Source organism: Lampetra planeri, chromosome 77, assembly GCF_965212315.1.
Source record: "Lampetra planeri chromosome 77, kcLamPlan1.2.h2, whole genome shotgun sequence".
In the NCBI taxonomy this organism is placed as follows: Eukaryota; Metazoa; Chordata; class Hyperoartia; order Petromyzontiformes; family Petromyzontidae; genus Lampetra; species Lampetra planeri.
In genome coordinates, this window is record NC_136182.1 from 1,028,228 (window position 1) to 1,041,342 (window position 13,115).

The 13,115-nt window shown below is 55.3% G+C and overlaps 1 protein-coding gene across 2 annotated transcripts; it reads right to left on the reverse strand.

Moving 5' to 3' along the window:
• Positions 1 to 3,102: 3,102 nt before the first annotated feature.
• Positions 3,103 to 12,644, reverse strand: LOC144738054 (cadherin-2-like). 2 transcript variants are annotated; one of them, XM_078620961.1, is made up of 9 exons: positions 12,476 to 12,644; positions 11,844 to 11,980; positions 11,050 to 11,235; positions 10,342 to 10,427; positions 9,969 to 10,099; positions 8,849 to 8,994; positions 6,709 to 7,113; positions 6,275 to 6,376; positions 3,103 to 5,324 (listed from the first exon to the last, which is right to left on the reverse strand). In XM_078620961.1, the coding sequence occupies exons 1-3, from the start codon at positions 12,635 to 12,637 to the stop codon at positions 11,232 to 11,234; spliced, it is 303 nt and encodes a 100-aa protein (XP_078477087.1). In that variant the 5' UTR covers positions 12,638 to 12,644; the 3' UTR covers positions 3,103 to 5,324; positions 6,275 to 6,376; positions 6,709 to 7,113; positions 8,849 to 8,994; positions 9,969 to 10,099; positions 10,342 to 10,427; positions 11,050 to 11,231. The 2 variants fall into 2 exon arrangements, with proteins under 2 accessions (XP_078477087.1, XP_078477086.1); XM_078620960.1 differs by having other exon boundaries at positions 11,050 to 11,980.
• Positions 12,645 to 13,115: the final 471 nt, after the last annotated feature.

Consider the following 13,115-nt stretch of genomic DNA (forward strand, 5'->3'; position numbering starts at 1 on the left):
TAGTCAATGTGTGTGTGTCAGTCGATCTGTGTGCGTGTACGTCGATGTGTATGTCAGTCCATATGTGTGTGTGTGTTACTCCACATGTGTGTAAGTCTATACATGTGTGTGTCACTCGATGTGTGTGTGTAAGTCAATGCGTCTGTGTGTGAGTCCATATGTGTGTTAATCCATGTCTGTGTATATAAAGTAGATATCTGTGTGTCACAGTCCATATGTGTATATGTGTGTGTCAGTCTATGTATGTGTAAGTTCATGTGTGTGTGTCTTAGTCCATATGTGTGTGTGTGAGTACATATGTGTGTTTACATCAATGTGTGTTTGAGTCCACGTATTGCTGTGTGAAGGTCGGTGTGTGTGTGTCAGTCGCTGTATGTGTGTACGTCCATATATGTGTGTGCAACTCCATGTGTGTATATCTCAAGTGGATGTCTGTGTGTGACAGTCCATATGTGTGTGTGTGTAAGTCGATGTGTTTGTGTGTGTGAGTCCATATGTGTGTGTGTCTGAGTCCATGTGCATGTGTGTTAGTTGCTGTGTGTGCATGCCTCCATTGTTAGTCAGTGTAAGTCCAGTTATTTGCGTGTCCGTAGGCCCATGTGTGCGTCTTAGTCCATGTGTGTGCTTTATTGACCTGCTCAAGGCCTATGATACCACCAGTAGGCCTGGCCTCTGGGTTGTTATTCGTGCTTTACGAGTCCCTCACCCACTGCTCACCATCCTTAAGAACCTTCATGATGGTGAGCGGCCCCGCATCAAACTACGTGGACGTGAGTCAGAGCCATTCCCTGTACACCTTGGGGTGCAAGAGGGATGTCCTCTGGCTCACACATTATTTTACATATATTTGGACCACGTAGTTCGTGAAGCCATCAATGCCTGTACCGCTAGAATTTCCATCTGGTACAGATACAATGGGAGGCTGATCGATGCCCGGGTGCGGCCAAGGGATGCCCCCCTATTGCACAACCACGTTATGTATGCCGATGATTTGCTAATTGCTGCTCACTCGGAGGAGGAGTTCGAGGTGCTGCTGCTGAACCTGGAGCTTACCACTAAGAGGTGGGGCCTTACCATCAGCCCCACCAAAACTAAGCACCTGCCTGGGTATTTTCTACCATCGGACACTCCACCCCCACAACTTCCAATCGGTGATGGGGCAGTTGTGGAGACAGTGGAGAGTTTCCCCCCATACCTTGCCAGTGTGCTAATGACCGGCTCTGGTTTAACAGCAGAGGTCTCACTCCGAAACAGTCGAGCCACATTATCTTTTTATTGGTTGCGTAACACTGTGTGGAAGCTACCTAGTCTATCACTCCGCACGAAGCTTCAGGTCTTCTCGGCCACGGTCATTCCCTCCCTTCTCTACGCTTGCGCTCCCCTAATGGAACATCTTCGCTGGTTAGAAACATTTAGGATGGCCTACCTACAATCCAGCCTGGATTTAACCAGGCTGCATTGTGTGAGGAGCTCACAAATCCTCTAAAGATCTGGACAAAGTCCCATCGGTGAGCACCTCCATCAGGTAAGGCTGCGTTGCCTGAGCCATGTAGCCCGCATGGCCAAACACCGCATGCCTAAGCATCTTTTGTTTGGCCGGATCCAGGGGGCTAAACGGCCCGGCATGGGCTACAGAAGACATGGAGTGATGTGGTAGAGGACATGGAGCTGAGTCGACTTGCCGATGACTGGAACCAGCCGTGCCAAGATCGGCCTCTGTGGAGGAGCCTCCTGAAGGACGCTACTGGGCAGTTGGAGGCAGTCGCCCTCCAACAACAACGGAGGGCAGAGGAGCGACGCTCACAACAACGAGCAGAACGCCGGGTGGCTAAAGCACAACAAGTTGCCACAGTACGGGGCACAGGTGGTGCATCAGCTAGTCATTTCGGTCATCTCGGTCAGTCGACCCGTGGCACCTGGGTCTGCCCCGTGACCTCCTGCCAGCGGCCATTCGACACTTCACGTGGCCTCAAGGTGCACTTGGCCTGGCACAAGCGTCGTGGTGACGTCAGTGCCACTTAGTGGAGAATGGCGGTTGTTGTTGTTGTAACTCTATGTCTGTGTGTCAGTAGATTTGTGTGTGTAACTACATGTGTGTGTCTGCCTTTTTCGCCCGGGCAATGCCGGGTACTCACCGCTAGTCTTTAATCAATGCAACATCATTTCAAAGGACCCCACCATCGTGTGCTGGTGTCATTTTGTCCAAATTCGAATACAACGTGTGACTTACGGCTTTCCACACCTTACGCCACGCTCCCACACCCCAGAAGGAGGCACTCCCTGTTGTTTGTCATTCCCCTGCCACGAGAAAAGTTTTGCAAAAACAACCCCCTTCCTTCATTGACGTTGCCGGACGGTAACGCTGCGATGGATGTGAGCAATGTCCTGGAGGGAATCGATATAATCAATCGCCGTGTCGTTACCACCCGTCACTCCCTCCCTGCCCGCGCCTCCGATTTGCACGCTTGGGGCTGTGTACGGCGCGAAAGAGGTTCAACATGACGCACGTGCACACACGTGGGTAGAGATTGCATCAGTCGTCACAATGAATAACACTATGTAACGCACTTAATGTTTTGTTCCTGGTTAGTGTTATTTCCTCATTGCTTATGCATCAAAAGAATAGAACATGGACATTATTCAATCTTGATTTGAAGCTTTCGTGACTTTGGTTGTTCCGGTAAAGTCAACCACAGCAAGGGGAGACAAACTACTGAAGTTGTTTCTTGCCGTGTTTGTCCCACCTGATGACGGTTGCTTGTGTTGCGATCGAAACGTCGTGATCTATTATTTTTTCTACCCACGTGACTTTACCGAAAGAACCAAAGAGTGCGGCTATTATTCCCCACACACTTTGCTTTTGTGACCTGGACAGCGACATTTTGATATGTACCTATTGTCAATGAGAACACGTGGTGCGCATTTGTGTAATTCCTTCACGTAAAGTCCTGGTCACAAAAGCAACGTTTGTGCAGAATAATAGCCATTTCTATACTTTTGAGGCGTAAGAAATTAGAAAATAACACTACCCAGGTACAAAAATCGTGTTACATAGAACAAATAAAACACCGCCCAGCAATATTCATTTTCGAACTCCTGACATTGTAGAACCGGTGGAAGTTTTTATTACGACTTTGTAATAACAACAATAACAACAAACAAAATGCCCATCGCGGTTTAAAAATATTTTATATCGGTGCCCGTGCGTTAACACCGATTGTGTACGGTGCAGTTTTTTAACGATTATACATCTATGTGTGTGTGTATACATATACACATGGGTCTTTGTGGACGCTCGTAGGAGACGGGAGATGCGTGAGAGCGTCGTTTGGGCGAAGTGTTTCTCTGAAAATGGGGGGCCTGTGAGTGAGTGGGGAGTGGGGGGGGCTATCTTCTGTCCACACCGCGACGCTGCTACGCGATGCTCGTTAGCACCATCAGGAACGACAATGCTAACGTTGATTTGACAATTGCATACAACGCGCGTGACATACATGTGTACTGTATTTAAAGACAAAGGCGTCCTGGCGGTAGTGATGGCCAAACACACCCATCGTGTGCGCGGCCTCCCTAGGTGCTCGCTAACAGCACTTTCCCCTACAGCCTCGGTAAGGCTACCGAGGGGATCTTTGTCTTTTGTGTGAGTTGTGTGCGTACGTGCTGTGTGTGCACGCGTTGTTTGGTGCGCGCGACGTACCTGTGGTGTTCACACGTCGTGTGTTCACGCGCGGTTCAGTGCGTGTGATGCGTAGTTTGTCTGTCGTGTACGCGTTGTGTACGCATGTGTATCGGTCACGTGTGCGTTGACTGTTGACCACGTGTGTTTTGTATATTGTGGCGTGAGTGTTGTGTGCTGCATTTTGTATATCCCGAGTGCGTGTTGTGTGTGCGTGTCTGTGCGCTTGCTGTGCACGTGTGCTCTGTACGCGTGTCTTGTGTGTGCACGAGTGCTGTATCCGTGTGCTGTGCACGTGGGTGTGTACATGTGTATCGTGAATGTGTGTTGTGCGCGGTGTGCGCATGTGCTGTGAACGTTTCTTGTGTGTGCACGTGTTGTGCGCGTGTTGTACGTGCGACGTCTACGTGGGTGTGTTGAGTACATGTATTCTGTATATACACACACACATACACTTTGTATGTGCGTGTTGCGTTCATGTGTGCTGTGTTCATGGGCTGAGTTTTGTACCGGTGTGCGCATGGATGTTTACGTACGTGAGCGCGTTGTGTACGCGTGCATTGATCGTCTGCGTGATTTTGTTCTTGTGCGTACTGATTGTGTACACGTGCTGGGTACGTGATGCGCAGTGTGTGTGTTGTGTGCGTGGATTTATTGTGTGTTATACACGATGCGTACTCGGCCGTGCGCCGTGTACGTTTCGTGCGCGCTTTGTGCGCCCGTGTCCGCAGCACGCTTCGTGAAGCGTGTCCACGTGTTACTTGGGGTGCAAGACGCGCGTGTGGTGCGTGTCGCCGTGCAAGGCGGCTCTCTGCCGTGTGCGCACGTGTTCTGCACGTACGTGTGTTGCGTACGAGGGTGTTGGCTCTGTAAGACGGCGGCGTGCTGTGTACTGCGCGGTCGTGTCGCGTGCCCTTCTGTAACACGCGCTGTGTAGTGTGTACAATATTATGTAACCAATCTGCAATAAAGCAGCGCAGAGGGGTCCCACAACAACACTTGGTCTACAATGAGTCATGAACTCCAAAACTTGTAGTGCATATATAGTTTGCATTGATATGCATACACTCATCATAATGATATACAGTCTTCGCAGAGCATGAAGCAAATCATAACATGATTTTAATTTAACACTGATGGAAAATGCTACTTTTGCAAGCTTTTGGCATTTGATGCAGCGTGGACACAATATATCCGTTCTCATAGGCTTGTGCAATTTTGTCCAAGATGTATGCGGTGCCTTGTACATGAATGCACTGCAGGTGGTTTGGGGCACACCACTCTTGAGTCAAGTCTAGCAAGTGATGCCAGGCTTCAAACAAAGGCCTAAAATGTCTGGCCCATAGTACGATGAAGAATCGGACTTTTATTTGCCTCATAGCTCCCAAATGGCATGCAGCAGATGAGACAAATGCGTTCATCATCTACAGCGTACCAGTGGAAAATGGTTTGCCAGGATATGGATTTCAAATTGAAAACATTTCTTTAACCGATGAAGAACAATGATTACAATCAACGAATAAAACAAATAAAAACACAAAACATATTTTCATGCGCGCGCCTGCTGCATGTTGCAAACTGTTGGGGTGCCACGTGCAAGTTGACAGTCACGTGTCGTACAAGTTGCGCAGATCGGGAAAGATGAACTCTGCACGGTTCGTGCGAGTGGTGCACCACGTGAGCAGCGGTGGCGGGGTGGTGGTGGTGGTGGTGGTGGGGGTGGTGGTGGGGGTGGTGGTGGGGGTGGTGGTGGGGGTGGTGGTGGTGGTGGTGGGGTGGTGGTGGGGGTGGTGGTGGTGGGGTGGTGGTGGTGGGGTGGTGGTGGGGGTGGTGGTGGGGTGGTGGGGGTGGTGGTGGTGGTGGGGGGGTGGTGGTGGGGGGGTGGTGGGGGTGGTGGTGGTGGTGGGGGGGGGGGTGGGGTGGTGGTGGTGGTGGGGGTGGTGGTGGTGGGGGTGGTGGTGGTGGGGGTGGTGATGGTGGTGGGGTGGTGGTGGTGGGGGTGGTGATGGGGGTGGTGGTGGGGGTGGTGGTGGTGGTGGGGGGGTGTTGGGGGTGGTGGGGGGGTGGTGGGGGTGTGGTGGGGGGTGTGGTGGGGGGGGGGGAGTGGTGGGTGGGGGTGTGGTGGGGGGGTGTGGTGGGGGGGGCATGTGGACAGAGGGGGGGGGGGGCAGGAGGGGGAGGGGAGGGTGGGGGTGGAGAGGGGGAGAAGATCGTTAGTTGCAGAGTCAAATCTTTGTTGTCCAATCAGCAGTCTCCCCTCCCCCCACTAGCCAAAGAATCCCCAGACATTTAACAACTATGAGTTTACCCTCCATTTAAACTAAAATAAGACAAAAATCACACAGCGACACAGAGACACACACACTGACAGTGACACACTGACAGTGACACACAGTAACACAGAGACAGACACACACAGAGACACACAGGCACACAATGACACACACTGACACACAGTGACAAAGATAAAGATCCCCCGTATAGCCTTAACAGACTGTAGGGGCAAGTGCTGTTAGCGAGCACCTACGAAGGCCAGAACGGTACACAGTGACACACACAGTGACACACACAGTGACAACAACAACCGCCATTCTTTACTAAGTGTCGGTGACTTCATCCCGACGCTTGTGCCAGGACAGGTGGACATTGAGGCCCCGTGAGTGGGGGAACGTCCGAAGGCAGGAGGCCATGGTGCAGGCCCTGGGAGCAAGACCACCACCACCACGGGAGACAAACGGTGACGTTAACGACGATGACGTCATCGACATCGACAGCCAATGACGACGACGATGACGTAATCAGCGATGACGAACGGTGAGCCACGGCGTCGACAAGATCAGCAATTGCATCGCTAAAAACGACGTCCACGATTAAGACGACATCATCATCATCACCATCTACACGCCGTGCACTGTGCGGCGGAGCGGTGGTTCACGCGCACGGCGCCGGGTTTGGTCGTCGCACCGCGTGAACGCAGCGCCAAGACGTGCAAGTGCGGAGCGCCGTGTCGGTGAGCGTGGGGGGCTGCTCACCTGGTCCTCCTCCTCCTCGCCGCCCTCCTTGTCCTCGCCGCCTTCCTTGTCCTCCTTGTCATCCTTGTCCTCCTTGTCACCCTCCTTGTCCTCCTTGTCGCCGTGCAGCCGCTCGGCGAGACGCTCCTCGCCGCGACGTTTTTTGGTGTAGAGAAGCACCGTGACTGCGCGCCGGGACGGCCCCGTTAGAACCACGAGAGGCTCCGATCGCGCCGCACGAATCCCCGTGCCGAGCAGGACGGAGCCGGTGGCGGTGGCGCGGGGGCCATCGTCGTTGTCGTCGTCGTCGGGGTTGCCGAGCGGCAGGCAGATGTCTTGTCTTGTCGGGCCACACGGCGAGGGCGCTTTTCTTTACGTTTGGAAGGAGCAGCAGCAGCGTCCCCGTGCCGCTCGCCGCGGGAACACCTGCCACACGGAGACAAAGAGTGAGATGCACACGGAGACAAAGAGCAAGATGCACATGGAGACAAAGAGCGAGATGCACACGGAGACAAAGAGCGAGATGCACACGGAGACAAAGACCCAGATGCACACGGAGAAAAAGAGCGAGATGCACACGGAGACAAAGACCCAGATGCACACGGAGACAAAGAGTGAGATGCACACGGAGACAAAGGCCGGGATGCACACGGAGACAAAGAGCGAGATGCACACGGAGACAAAGAGCGAGATGCACACGGAGACAAAGAGCGAGATGCACATGGAGACAAAGAGCGAGATGCACACGGAGACAAAGACTGAGATGCACACGGAGACAAAGACCCAGATGCACACGGAGAAAAAGAGCGAGATGCACACGGAGACAAAGACCCAGATGCACACGGAGACAAAGACCCAGATGCACACGGAGACAAAGAGTGAGATGCACACGGAGACAAAGGCCGAGATGCACACGGAGACAAAGAGCGAGATGCACACGGAGACAAAGAGCGAGATGCACACGGAGACAAAGAGCGAGATGCACACGGAGACAAAGAGCGAGATGCACACGGAGACAAAGAGCGAGATGCACACGGAGACAAAGAGCGAGATGCACACGGAGACAAAGAGCGAGATGCACACGGAGACAAAGAGCGAGATGCACACGGAGACAAAGAGCGAGATGCACACGGAGACAAAGAGCGAGATGCACACGGAGACAAAGAGCGAGATGCACACGGAGACAAAGAGCGAGATGCACACGGAGACAAAGACCCAGATGCACACGGAGACAAAGAGTGAGATGCACACGGAGACAAAGACCCAGATGCACACGGAGAAAAAGAGCGAGATGCACACGGAGACAAAGACCCAGATGCACACGGAGACAAAGACCCAGATGCACACGGAGACAAAGAGTGAGATGCACACGGAGACAAAGGCCGAGATGCACGTGGAGACAAAGAGCGAGATGCACACAGAGACAAAGAGCGAGATGCACACGGAGACAAAGAGCGAGATGCACACGGAGACAAAGAGCGAGATGCACACGCGCCGCCCCCGAAGCTCGTCGGCCTTGCGACGCAAACCATCGGCGGGCAAAGCGGCGACCCTTGCGCCACCACTCCGGACGTAGAGCGGGAATGCGTTTTAAGGCTGAGTCTACCTACAGGCCCACCCCCCCACACGCACTCATCTTGTAGATTGCGCCTTCAAGAAATGGCCACACGCGCCAAGCAAAGGTGCGGGAAATGGCGAACGAGTGCGGCGTGATGGTGAGTGAGCGAGTGGTGAGTGAGTGAGTGGTGAGTGGTGGTGAGTGAGCGGGTGAGTGGTGGTGAGGTGGTGAGTGAGTGAGCGTGGTGTGATGGTGAGCGAGTGAGTGGTGATGGTGAGTGAGTGGTGAGTGAGCGGGTGAGTGAGCGAGTGATGAGTGAGTGGTGAGCCAGCGAGTGGTGGTGAGTGGTGAGTGAGTGGTGAGTGAGTGGTGAGTGAGTGGTGAGTGAGTGAGCGTGGTGTGTGAGCGAGTGGTGAGTGAGTGGTGAGTGAGTGAGCGTGGTGTGATGGTGAGCGAGTGAGTGGTGATGGTGAGTGGTGAGTGAGTAGTGAGTGAGTGAGCATGGTGTGATGGTGAGTAAGCGAGTGAATGTGTTGTCTGGGGCGTGTCTGTTGACAGGGGGGGGGGGGGTGTGCAGTGTGGGGGGGGGGGGGCGGCCCTCACCATCATCTGTGGCCAGGAACGTGGCCGTGTAGACGTTGTCCTGCTCCAGGGCGGTCGTCTCGCGCTCCATCGCCACAGCCGTGGTGACCCGGCCGCTCACGGGGTCGATGTGCAGCCAGTTGCCCGGCTGTGACAACATCTGGTAGCTGTGCGGGGCCCAATCACGCAGCCGCACGCAACACTCAGAGGTGAGGCCAGTCACTCGCACAGCCCAACAGAGTTCTCGCAGGTGGCGATGATTCGCACAGCTAAGCGTCACACAGCCCAACGGAGCGAGTCACACACACGCGCGCACACCAGGTTAGGTGCGCACACACACACCAGCTGAGGTGCGCACACACACGCACACCAGGGGAGGTGCGCACACACACACCAGGTGAGGTGCGCACATGCACACCAGGTGAGGTGCGCACACACACGCACACACCAGGTGAGGTGCGCACACACACGCACACACCAGATGAGGTGCGCACACACACACCAGGTGAGGTGCGCACACACACACCAGGTGAGGTGCGCACACACACACACACCAGGTGAGGTGCGCACACACACACACACCAGGTGAGGTGCACACACACGCGCGCAGACCAGGTGAGGTGCACACACACGCACACACACCAGGTGAGGTGCGCACACACACACACACACACCAGGTGAGGCGCGCACACACACCAGGTGAGGTGCGCACACGCACACACACCAGGTGAGGTGCGCACACACACACACACACCAGGTGAGGTGCGCACACACACACACACACCAGGTGAGGTGCGCACACACACCAGGTGAGGTGCACACGCACACACACACACCAGGTGAAGTGCGCACACACACCAGGTGAGGTGCACATGCACACACCAGGTGAGGTGCACACGCACACACACCAGGTTAGGTGCGCACACACACACACACCAGGTGAGGTGCGCACACGCACACACACCAGGTGAGGTGCGCACACACACGCACACACATCAGGTGAGGTGCGCACACACACCAGGTGAGGTGCGCACACACACGCACACACACCAGGTGAGGTGCGCACACACGCGCAGAGGGTGGGTGGGGGGAGGAAGGGTGGTGGCTGACGTGAGTGGCAAGGCCTCACCGCACGGCCTACCTCTGCGCCGTGTCGGGGTCACAGGCCACCAGGGTGGCCACGCGGTGGCCCACGGGGAGGCCCTCGGCGATCTTCACCTCCAGCTGCAGCGGCTCGAACACCGGCCCCTCGTTCTTGTCTAGCACCGTCACCTACCGGGCGGGGGGGGGGGCTGTTAGCGAGCGCCTGTTAAGGTGTCCAGGAGACACCTGTGAAAAAAAGATCTACTGGACTTGAAACAAGTAAATGTCGGGGTGTTTAGGTAATTCACTCACATTGGCTGAGGATATTATCAATTATAAATGGGTACGACTAAAGTTTTGCTGTCTGAGGAGGTATCAGTTTCTGCGCTGATGCGAGGACAAAGTCTGGGCCGCTGGTGACGGGCACTCACGGTGACGGTCGCGGTGCTCGCCGGTCCGAGCTGCGCGCTCTCAAGTGACACGTCGGTCTCCGCGGCGACGTCTCAAAGTCCAGGGGCTGCGGCGTACACACACCACACTAACGTCACCCTCCCACCAATCAAACGCTGCTGCGTCGTCATCGCCAACGTCGTCACAACTGCTGCACAGTCACCACCGTCATCACCACCGTCCCCACGTCATAACCGCCGTCACCCATCGACAACATCGCCACGAACTTCGCCTTGCCACCTCCATCACTATCATCATCGTCGTCACGCGACCATCACCACCATTGCCATGTCAACCTCGCTTCACCATCAGCCACCCCATTCACCATCACTACCCTGTCATCGCATCACCACCACCACGCCACCTCTCCCCCATCACCACCCAATCAACAACATTGCGACGTCACTCCCATCACCATTATCACCGCATCACCCTCCCCCGCCACCACGACCATTACCATCACTACCCCCATCATCGCCACCACTACTCCATAATCATCACCATCACCACTACCCCCATTACCACCCCACTATCACCACCACCACTACCCCATCATCATCACCATCACCTATGTTACCCCATCACCATGACCACCATATCATCACCACCACCACCACGACCTCATCATCACCACTGTCACTACCCTCCCACCATCACCGCCCCCCTCCCCCCACCACCGCGCCCCTCACCTTGATGACGTAGAGCCTGCCGTCGTTGGTGCGGGGGTCGGTCTCCACGGCGAAGTTCTTGCCGAGGTCCCCGCCGCGCACGACGTAGCGGGTCCGCCACGCCGGCGTGCCGTGCTCGTCCGTGTCCGTCACCGTCAGCGTCGTCACCGTCACGTTCACCGCGTTCTCGCGCGCCGTGCCGCTCAACTGTGGCGGAGACGGTGACGGGGGGGGGTAGATCATTGTTCTGCCAGCCTCACAAATATACACTTCTTACCAGCTAAGGCCCCACACAGAGCTATTCGTGGTGGTGCGGTGAGTGTGGTGGTGCGGTGAGTGTGGTGGCGTGGTAAATGTGGTGGTGCAATGTGGTCGTGTGGTGGCGTGGTGAGTGTGGTGGCGTGGTGAGTGTGGTGGTGCGGTGAGTGTGGTGGTGCGGTGAGTGTGGTGGCGTGGTGAGTGTGGTGGTGCAATGTGGTCGTGTGGTAGTGTGGTGGCGTGGTGAGTGTGGTGGTGCGGTGAGTGTGGTGGCGTGGTGAGTGTGGTGGTGCAGTGTGGTGGTGCGGTGAGTGTGGTGCCACGGTGAGTGTGGTGGTGCGGTGTGGTCGTGTGGTGGTGCAGTGTGGTCGTGTGGTGGCGTGGTGAGTGTGGTGGTGCATTGTGGTGGTGCGGTGCGTGTGGTGGTGCGGTGAGTGTGGTGGCGTGGTGAGTGTGGTGGTGCATTGTGGTGGTGCGGTGCGTGTGGTGGCACGGTGAGTGTGGTGGCGTGGTGAGTGTGGTGGTGCAGTGTGGTCGTGTGGTGGTGTGGTGCGTACGGTTTTGTCCGTAACCTCGGGGGGATTATCGTTGATGTCGGCGATGGTGACGATGGCGGTGGCTGTGTTTGTGAGCCGATGTCCGGGTCGCCCTCCATGTCTGAGGCCTGCACCACCAGCACGTACTGCGGCGTCGTCTACATCGACGGGGCACACAGACAGCACCGATTACAGACAGACAACGGGGACAAACATTCCTCGTGCAGCCTCAACAGACCTTTGGGGCGAGTGCCGTTAAGCGAGCGGCCACTGTGGAAGGCCGGCACGCCACACGAGGAGGTGGGTGGCCAGCATCACGCCCGGCCGCCTTTGTCTCCCTAGTGGGGATGTTTGCACACTGCAGCAGGTACTCATTTGAGGCTGAGTCAACTGTCACCAGTGTTGGATCGAACTCGGGTCCCCGGGTTTGTAGCGGAGCGTGCTCGCCGCGACACCGTCGCTTCCGAGACACACGAGAAGAAGACGCCACTGGAGCTGAAAACTCGTTTCATTAGATCCGCTTTTCGTGTTAAGCCTGTCGCCCTTCCCTCGCACCTCCGGTCAGCGCTGTACACGCAACCCCAGAGATTAGCCACCATCCCCCGGACCAATATCGGCCAATCAGCAGCAGTTGCCACGGGACAACAACCCACCTCGCGGTCCAGCCAGGCGGCGATGGTGCTGATGACGCCCGTGGTCTTGTCGATGGTAAACACGCGGTCCAAGGGCTTCGTGGGAACCTTCGACACGATCTTGTAGCGGATCATGCCGTTGGGCAATAAGGCGTCGTCCTTGTCACTCGCCGTGACCGTCATCACTGGCGTGCCTGCCGGGGGTTGGAGGGCGGGGAGGGAGGAGGGCAGGGAGGGCAGGGGAGGGCAGAGGTGAAGGGCAGGGAGGGAGGCGTGGACATGGTGACTCTCAAGAACAAACATTATATTCGTTCGCATCACAACCACCACCATTCTTGTTATTCTCAACATCATCGTCGTTGTCAAGAACATCCACATCCATGTCCACGATCAACATCCACGATCAAAGATATTATAAATAATGTCATCACAATCATAATGATTTAAAACCGCTTCACTTGTTAAATCATAAACATCATTGTTATCAATCAACACCACCATCAACACCACCATCACCTGCTTTACCAATGTAATAAAGGTCGCTGAGACAACGCCTGGATTTCAGTATTCTTTATTAAGTTTCTTTCACAGTTCTCACTATGTTCGTTCCTCTGCTCTATGGCTCCTTCACGCTGTTGGCAGACACCGTGAGAGAGAGACT

What these genes read in the sequence shown, in the direction of transcription:
- LOC144738054 (XM_078620960.1), bottom strand. Translation starts at nt 11,271, where the DNA reads ATGATCTACCCCCCCCCGTCACCGTCTCCGCCACAGTTGAGCGGCACG. An exon ending in GCAGGCTCTACGTCATCAAG is followed by an intron (nt 10,428 to 11,049) that starts GTGAGGGGCGCG and finishes TGTACGCCGCAG; the next exon opens with CCCCTGGACTTTGAGACGTC.